General features: G+C 39.6%; 1 protein-coding gene across 1 annotated transcript; it reads left to right on the top strand.

The window, feature by feature from the left end:
* The first annotated feature begins 487 nt into the window (after positions 1-487).
* Positions 488-8008, top strand: LOC102703721 (casein kinase 1-like protein HD16). The gene is made up of 16 exons (XM_006643812.2): positions 488-820; positions 1972-2106; positions 2192-2265; positions 2376-2445; positions 3126-3181; positions 3266-3337; positions 3417-3511; positions 3609-3675; positions 3763-3892; positions 3971-4189; positions 5688-5827; positions 5892-6066; positions 6216-6306; positions 7194-7351; positions 7478-7666; positions 7736-8008. The coding sequence occupies exons 1-16, from the start codon at positions 635-637 to the stop codon at positions 7793-7795; spliced, it is 1917 nt and encodes a 638-aa protein (XP_006643875.1). The 5' UTR covers positions 488-634; the 3' UTR covers positions 7796-8008.
* Positions 8009-10007: the final 1999 nt, after the last annotated feature.

Below are 10007 nucleotides of genomic sequence, written 5' to 3'. Positions count from 1 at the left end.
TAATTACTCGAATTTGCCACTTATGTAGGACTATATATTATTACTAAACATTTATATTATATGTTAACTGTCATATAGTTGTGTTGTTCAAATTAAAAAGATTGATATTTAATTATATGAAAAAAACATAATTAAATTATGGTTTAATCATGACTCCATATGATCCACAAGGGTATTATTATCAATATACTTCGATTCTTCTTTTAGAGTTCTGGAGCTGACCAAGCTAGCAAAACAGTTTTGATCTGCTCTTCAACTTCTACAGAAACAACTCTCGAGCTAGGATCTGAAGTTGAGACCTCTACAAAACCGGGACTAAAAATCTAACCCAAACCTGCGTGTGTTTCATACCTGTGCAGTGCAGTGGTGCTGTTCTGCTTCTGCAGGCGTACGCGTCAGATAAATTCGAATCCGCGGGCCGCAGCGACGTGCTTCGACGAAGACGTAAAGTGCAGACTACGTAAACCCACTTCGCCGGCGTAATCCACATTTACAACCGCTGGATTTTTCCCCCCTTCCCCTCCCCGTCGCCGCCGACCTGCCTCACCCGTCGCCGGAGGCCAATCCCTAGCCCCCCAGCGCGACCCGATCGCCTCGCTCCCCCGGCGAGCCGATGGGTCTGCGCCGCTGAAGCATGCCAGCGCGCCGGGGCCGTGGAAAGCGGAAGCAGCAGCAGCAACCGCCGCCGCAGCCGTCGCCGAGCCCGGAGGAAGCGCCGCGGGACGTGGGGCAGCCGGAGCGGAAGCAGCGCGAGGGGATGGAAGGGTCCGACAAGGGGGGCGCCGGCGACGACGGGAGCCCCGCGCCGCTCCCGGAGACGGTAATACCGGATTATCCCCTCCGCTGCGTGACCTAGATGTTTGTTGGATTTAACCTGGGGGGGGGGGGGCGTTTTCATTTGGGGTTCGGTTGATTAGATGCTGCCGCTGGTGTATTACAATATGAACTGAGTGATCTGTAGTACTAGACTTCTAGTGGTTGAAATTAGCTTCTGAATTCCGGTTAGCTCTGGTGACAACAAAAGGGGAGCAAAGCATATCTATTGGTTACAGATAGTGGCTGCGTAGAACTGTTTGTATAGAGAATCATATGGAACTAATTGGAACTTGTGATGGATGCCTTTAAGTGGCGCCCATTAGATTTGATACTGAGATTGGTAAGACCGAGATCAGGCCGGTATATTTGCTTTGGTGTTGTTTGTTTCGTTCTGTCTAAATGTAAATGAAGAATGCTTATCGCGCAAACCTAGGATAAAATCTGTATGGGTGATATTGAGCAGAAGTTTGTTATGCATTTCAGCGAGATAATTGATGAGATAGCTAATAGGTGGACTCCATACGTAGCATTTGATGGATTCTATGATACTAGTGCTATGAATATGAATATACAGTTTCTGGTGTTTGGCATATGTGCTGACTGAACATAGTCTTTGTGGACTGCTTAATTGTGGTCATTTCTGTTATAGTTATATATAAAATTCATTTGGCTAACTAAGCATTCTTAGTGTTAATATATTCTCTGTTCCTGTTTTATTTATCTCATTTGTTGAATTCACATGCTGAGTGTTATGTTATTCAAGTGGAAATATGATTGAATATTGTTCCATAAGGATCAGCTGTCATCATGCAGATAAAAGATTTGTTTGGGACTAAAGTGTCTTAACCTTATAGTGCATCATGTTGAGCTGTATTGTAGTTGCAACTGTATGTCAATTTTTTAGGGAAATGATACATTTTCGTTATATCAAAGCAGGATTACAGCCATTATACATGATTATTGCAAGAATGAAGGTGCCTCATGTCACCTGCACTCAAACTGCTAGAAACCTAGCTCACTAAAAACAGCAACATTGCAATGGCTGCTCTGATGAAATTTTGCATCATATTATTCCTTTTGCACAACGTTATATGATTTTATATCATGTAATTATTAGTAACTGTATATTAATATTGGGTTGTGTGCTTGAACCAGATACAAATTGGAAATTCACCGACCTATAAGCTTGATAGGAAACTTGGAAAGGGAGGATTTGGACAAGTATATGTTGGCCGACGTATTTCCTCTCCTACTCATGGCAACAGGAACTCTGGTGCAAATGCTTTAGAGGTCAGTGTATCTCCCTAAATGGTTGAAGTAGTTGGAATTGAGCCTGTTCGTATTTTTGTCAATAGCCATCCTCCATTTCTGTCAGGTTGCACTAAAATTTGAACATCGAACCAGCAAAGGCTGTAGCTATGGAGCTCCCTACGAGTGGCAAGTCTACAAGTGAGTATTTCTTGTTTCTGTTTCTCTACCATGTAAGATTTTTTGGGTGAGTAAAACAATTATTTGGATACGTTTTACATCTGCTACTTACGATAAACTTCCTCGTGCAGCACTCTTAGTGGAAATCATGGTGTCCCACGGGTACACTACAAAGGAAAGCAGGGCGGGTTTTACATCATGGTAATTGAGCATGGACTATTTTATATTAGTAGGGGAACCTTACCAGATATTTATTTAAAGGGACAATTTTGTTCTTACCCCTATTTCGGATTCTAATACTGATTTTACCCCTCTTTTTTAGGGTTTTCATTTTTACCCCTGTTTTTTTTAATTGAACCAACAATCTGCCCCTCTTTTGGCTGGAGGGACTTAACGGTGTTAACTTGAAGGTTAAAAGTACTCTTTTACCCTTTCTTGGGAATTTCATTTTTAGCCATGTTTTTTTTTGTCATTTGCTTTTTTGTCCTATTGTTGTATATATATTGTTGTGATTTACAACGGAGGGCAAAAGAGCAAGCGACAAAAAAACAAGGCTAAAAATGAAATTCTTGAGAAAGGGTAAAAGAGTACTTTTAACTCTCAAGTTAACACCGTTATGTCCCTCCATCCAAAAGAGGGGCAGACTGTTGGTTCAGTTCAAAAAAACAGGGGTAAAAATGAAAACCCTAAAAATAAGGGGTAAAATCAGTATTAGAATCCGAAACAGGGATAAAAAGGAAATTGCCTCTTATTTAAACTGCACACATGCATACAAACATGCACCAGAGATATAAAACTTCTCTTTCCAGTTGGTTTTGTTGGTTTCTTTTCCTTAAGAATGACCAACAACATTGCTTTTTACCATATGCATTTTTATGCAGGTTATGGATATGTTGGGACCAAGCCTTTGGGATGTTTGGAATAACAATTCCCACTCGTGGGCATCTTTTCACTCTTCCTAATTAATCTTGATAGTTTGATGCAACTGTTTCATAATTGATCTGTGGTCTTTTTTTTACAGGATGTCTGTTGAGATGGTTGCTTGTATAGGTATAGAGGCCATCTCCATACTAGAAAAGATGCATGCTAAAGGGTAACTCCACCTGCTCTTTAGATAAGAGTGTTTGCATGGTGTCTCTGAAATTGTAGCTAACAAACTTTGTATATGACAGATACGTCCATGGTGATGTGAAACCTGAGAACTTTTTGCTTGGTCCTCCAGATACTCCTGAAGGGAAGAAACTTTTTCTTGTTGATCTTGGGCTGGGTAATTCTTAATCAACTTTCACCTTTATGTTGTGTCAATTTGTTGACAGGTGATTATTTATATTGCTTCCTTTTAAACTTGTTTTGTACTGATGCAGCTACTAAGTGGAGAGATGCTGGTACAGGAAAGCATGTTGAATATGACCAGAGACCTGATATCTTTAGGTTGGAATAGAAATTTACTATGTTCCCTATCTTTTTACACATTACTGTGTCGGCATGCTTATCATTTGTGCCTGCTACTGTAAACAGGGGTACTGTTCGCTATGCTAGCGTGCATGCCCACTTGGGAAGAACCGGATGCAGGAGAGATGACCTTGAATCCCTTGCATACACACTTATTTTTCTTCTGCGTGGCCGCTTGCCTTGGCAAGGATTTCAGGTTAGCTTTGTTTGATTATTTTTGTCTTTTTTGTTACTGCATGCATTGATTTTATTTTTAATTCATGAATGAATTTAGGGAGAGAATAAAGGTTTTCTTGTCTGCAAGAAAAAGATGGCAACATCTCCAGAATCTTTATGTGGCATTGGTCCACCGCCTTTCCGACAATTTGTTGAGTATGTTGTGAACTTGAAGTTTGATGAAGAGCCAAACTATGCAAAATGCATCTCTCTTTTTGATGGCATTGTTGGTCCAAATCCAGATATCAGACCATTAAACACTGATGGTGCCCAGAAGGTACATTATTCTGCTGTAACCCACTTTTTTTCCTTAAACCATTTCAATCTGTCTGAATTTGAATGGGTAGGAATTTCAATTTTAATTTCCCAATGTGGGATCAAAGCGCAGCACTTGTAAATAGTTTACTTTCCTGATTTCCATCATTGGGCTTGAGAGTCATTAGTCATCACTAGTGTTAGAATCAGTATTATTTCCCAAGAATTTTAAATTATTGTTCAACGGCAACCTTATGATTTTAATGGAGGAAAATTATTATCCTGCTATGAAACAACTCTTGAACCTGGCTTTGAACTGAATTTTTACAATCTAGCCCTTTTTGAAATGAAGATGGTTTGATTAACCGGAAATGGACCCATAGTTAGGCACCATACACGCTGGTGACGTGGTTGCATTGGATGGCACCACACATCGTGGCACCGAGTTTGCTTGACCAGGTCCATGCCCGCCACATTGGCCGCCAATGTTGTAGTAGGGTCGGCGCCACACACTATGGCACTGACCGTGCAACTGTTGACCCAACTACTTTTTCCTCTCCCCACTCCTTTCTTCCTCCTTCACAGCCCCCAAGCCCGAGGCAATTCTTGCTTCCTCCTCTCCTCTCACACCAACTCTTCTCAAATCCAATCAATTTAACCTCTTTTTTGTTGGATTTTTTAGTGGAATTGCAAAGTATGTTACCCTCCTTAAGTATCCCTATTTTTTTTCGAATTTATTGGGTATTTTGTAGATCGGGGTGAAACCCTAGTAATTGATATAGACCTAGTTTATCAATTATTGTGTTGCAATAGTGAATTATAATAGTGTAGTGTAAGCATGTGTGCAATATTCTTTCATGTATGGTGTTTTTCAATTACACCAAAAATCCGACAGAAACTAAGGTTAAATTGATTGGGTTTGAGAGGATTTGATGTGAGGAGAGAGGAAGAAGGGGTTGGCTTGGGTTTGGGAGGGATGTTAAGGAGGAAGAAAGGAGCTTGGGGAGGGGAAAAAGAGGCTGGGCCCACGGTTCCAAGGTCGGCGCCAGGCTGCATGGCTCCCCCCTCCCCCACCACCACCACCACCACGTCAGTGGATCTGGTCAATCCCCCTCGGCACCACGCTACATGGCGCCATGCTGTTCATCCTCAGTGCCACACTACATGGCGCTAACCTAGGGGTCATTTTTGGTTAATATTTTTAAAGGGGTCTATTTGTGAAAAAATTTCAAAAAGGGCTAGGTTGTAAAAAAAATCAGGGCTTTGAACTTCTTGTCCTGGCTTTCTGTTGTATGAAACACCAAATACTGAAAATGCCCAGGATGAACTAAAATATAATCAGTGTTGTGCCATCAAGACCACATGAAGAGATTTGCCTTTAGAGTAGAGACTGACATTCAATATCGAATGTGCTATGCTGGAAAATAGTTAACTGAAAAATCTAGTGATATATTAAATATTGCTTTATTCCTTTTTGTAATAGTGGTCATATGCATAATGCTTTGTTGGATTGCTGCCAGCTTGTATATCAGGTTGGTCAGAAGAGAGGCCGCCTCACAGTGGCCGAAGATGATGAGCAACCTAAGAAAAAGATTAGAATGGGAATGCCAGCGACCCAGTGGATTAGTGTGTATAATGCCCGTCGACCTATGAAGCAGAGGTATGACATGGTATTTATAGCAGTAAAATGACATTTCTATTATCTGATCACAATTATTTTTCAGATACCACTACAATGTATCAGATGATAGGTTAGCACCACATATTCAAAAAGGAAATGAAGATGGTTTGTTTATAAGTTCAGTTTCATCTTGTTCAAATCTGTGGGCTTTAATTATGGATGCTGGCACGGGTTTTACCTCTCAAGTACATGAACTTTCCCATTACTTTCTTCACAAGGTAAATAATTACTTGTCATCCTACTTTCGAGCATGCATTTTTCTCAATCTATGACTGGATACTAATCAAATATTCTCAGCTGCATCCCAATTGTCATCTCATGGTATTGTTTTCTATAATTACAACTTAACTTGCATGTGCTTTGATAGGAATGGATAATGGAGCAGTGGGAGAGAAATTACTATATTACTGCTTTGGCTGGTGCAAATAATGGAAGCTCGGTGGTGATCATGTCGACAGGTAATATATTGTTTAAGTTTGATGCCTGTACTCCTGAATTTGCATGGTCGATGCTAGGATTATTATGTTACAAGCGCAGTGGTTCATCTGAGAGAGTAAATTCATGAAATGTGTACAACACAATCAAATACCGAAATAACTGGATATTAATCTAAACCGTGAGAAATTATCGGATTTTAATATAATTGAATTTGCCAACAAAGATCTCTTTTTGATAAATCAGCAACTATGCCAAGCAGTATAGCATTGATATAAAATGGGATAATTGCGAACAGGTTTGTATCCTAGTGATTGTAGCGCTCTATTAGCAACAACCAGCTTCGGGGTTTGACTCCCGCCAGGAATGAATTTTCAGAGGGGTTTAAGAAAAGGTCACTCATTGGCCCCTTGGTTAAAACATGTTTTAGGAAACAAACCTATGGTGGGCAGGGGCCTTAAAGCACAGGCCCAAACCATAGTGGGGGGAATCGACGTGTCAAGGGGCCAGGGTCCATGGCCTTTCTCGGCCAGCTTTGGCTGAGGTTTCTGGGGGGCCATCTTCCCCCCACCGGTTTAGTTTTTCTTTTAACATGACATAATTTATCTATATACTAAAATCAATCTTTTGCCCCTAGCTAGGAAGATATAACCATAAAGTGCTACACATGCATTTGGACAAACATGTCATTTTTAAAATATTCCCTGGACCAAGATAATACTGGATGAGATGAAATTTGTTAAATGTGATGTATCAAAGTATTCAGAAAGTGCCGCCACTAATGTCTAGTGAGATATACTCTACTTGTACATGTTTTGGTGGGAGGCCATTCACAGCACAAATGCTTGGATATCTTGTAATGTTGACTGTTGGTGTTTGTGGACAAGAACTGACTTAAGTACTTTTCCAGGAACACCATATGCACAGCAATCATACAAAGTAAGTGATTCATTTCCCTTCAAATGGATAAACAAAAAGTGGAAGGAGGGATTCTATGTTACTGCCTTGGCCACAGCAGGAAGTCGCTGGGCTGTGGTCATGTCCCGAAATGCTGGTTTTACACATCAGGTACATTTGGATTTTGTAGTGTTCACAAGCCTCGTAAAACTGGATTCATTTTAGCAGCAAACTACAACGATTATCAGTTGAACCTGGAAATTGTTTGAGATATTATCTGATACGTCTCTTTTGTAGGTAGTGGAACTTGATTTCTTGTATCCGAGCGAGGGAATCCACCAACGCTGGGATAGCGGTTATCGCATAACCGCAACGGCAGCCACATGTGACCAGGTGGCTTTGATCCTGAGCATACCTAGAAGAAAGCCTAACGACGAAACACAGGAGACCCTGAGAACATCTGCTTTTCCTGGCCAGCATGTAAAGGTGACGACCTCCTCCTTACGCCTTCTTTGAACTCCACATAACAGAAAAATCTGACAAATCTATTTGCAGGAAAAATGGTCAAAAAATCTTTATTTAGGCTCCATTTGCTATGGAAGATCAGTGTCGTGAAGTCCATTTCCCGAGCTGGTTCTTTGTAAGATTAAGACATTATAATATGAACCACCGGTTTTGTGATAAGATAATGGGGGGATTTTGAAGTGCAAACTCTTAACTTACTCGTAGCCTTGAAAAAGTATAACTACCCTAGCTAACCAAAAGGTAACGTATGATGAAAGACTTTCTTCGTTTTTGTGGAATGAGTAAAGAATCATTTCCTCTATCCGTTACATATTGTGCATAAATTATTAAATGTATAAAAGGAAAAAAAAAGAAAGCAGAACTGCATGTCTCACATGTATAGGCAAACCTTAGTGAATGCCGTTCCCTCTCTCAGACCGCATTCAGCCCTCAGGGACTAAGTTACCTAAACCTTTCGTGTTTCGCGCATGTTTCTTGAATGGCTAAATGGTGTATTTTTTTGCAAAAATTTTCTATAGGAAAGTTGTTTTTAAAAAATAATATTAATCTATTTTATTTTTTAATAATCAATAAATTAGTTATGTAATAATCTATTACTATATTTTCTGTGCCAGATAACTAACCTCCCCACCCGCACTCCCAAACGCGGCCTCAGAGCATTTCCAGTAGCTCATCTAAATCTTATCATCCATATCTTCATTTGCATGATCATCTAAAACAATTCTATCCTTTATATCTTTGTGTACTCTAGCAGATTATTCATGTATGACATCTTCCATATCTATTTGAAGGATGGAGAGAACATCCAAATATGGAGTTTCTTTCTCCTAATATGGATGACATCGAAAAATAGAGAATATGATGAATTTCTACTGGACCTAAATTTTTACGATGCATCCTTCTATTTTCAAGCTGAAGGGTGGGATAGAGGTACTGCTGGGATGCTCTCGGTAAGAGAAAAAAAATGCAGAGATTAGTTCGCATGCATTAGCTTATATTTTTGGCCGCCTGATCTCCTGAAAAACAAGTGCTACAGCCTATAATACCGAGAAAATGGGTCATCTTTGGAGTCTTTAAAAGAAAAGTCTAAATGGCAATGTGGTTTAATAAATTTGTCTCGTAGTTTACTGACGGAATCTGAATTTTGTTTTGTTATTAGACTATGCTTAATATTTTAAATGTGTGTCTGTATATCTGACGTGACAAATAAAACAAAAAATATTCAGTACCTAAGGGGGTGTTTAGGGGCCGTTTGTTTCCCCAGAACTTCTAGTACCTGTCACATCGAATATTTGAACACTAATTAGAAGTGTTAAATATAGACCGCTAATAAAAATCGCCCTATACTCTGGACTATTTCGCGAGACGAATCTATTAAGCCTAAGTAATCCATGATTAGCGAATATTATGCTACAATAAATATTTGCTAATCGTGGCTTAATTAGGCTTTAAAATTTTGTGTAATGAAATAGTCTTTATTTATGCAATTTGTTTTGTTATCAGTCTATATTTAATACTCCTAATTAACGTCCAAACATTCGATGTGAACAAAAAAGTCTTTGGATCCAAACAACCACTTAGTTAGAGAAAAGGAAATTTTTATATGTCACGTCTGACGTTTGACCGGATTTTAAAAAGGAGTTTTGGACACGAATGAAAAACGAATTTCACGGCTCACCTGGAAAACACGAGACTAATTTTTGAGCCTAATTAATCCGATATTAGCACATATGGGTTACTTTAGCACTTATGACTAATCATGGACTAATGAGGCATAAAAGATCCGTCTCATAATTTCTCCCCTAACTGCGCAATTAGTTTTATTTTTTTATCTATGTTTAATGTTGTATTTAGATGTCCAAAAATTCGATGTGTTTTTTTCGAGAAAAGAACTGGAATTGAGGGCGTTTAGTTCCCAAATTTATTTTCCAAAAACATCACATCGATTCTTTGTAGAGATGCCAGTAGGTCGAGTAAGTTGCGGGTAAAGGTTTACCCGCCCGCGTGCATACCCGCGACCTTAACTTTTACCCCCGCGAGTATGCCCACGGCCCACAGGTATAGTTTCATTGTACTCACGCCCGCGCTCAACGGTTATCCACCGGGTCTCGGGTACACACCGGGTCTCGACAAATATTAGATCATAGTGATCAGATGTCACGCCCGGAGTTTTATCCCCAGCCTAAATTCGTAAAAGAAATCCGTAAATAATAATTGGCTTAATTAACTCAGAAAAAATCCCTCTAAAAGAATTAATTTAATTAAATCGTGTTTCTAAATCGATTAACAAGATTTAAACTTA

This window comes from Oryza brachyantha, chromosome 1 (genome assembly GCF_000231095.2).
Source record: "Oryza brachyantha chromosome 1, ObraRS2, whole genome shotgun sequence".
NCBI lineage: Eukaryota > Viridiplantae > Streptophyta > Magnoliopsida > Poales > Poaceae > Oryza > Oryza brachyantha.
Note: the sequence above shows the minus strand (reverse complement) of the source record. Positions and strands in the feature narration are given on the sequence as shown.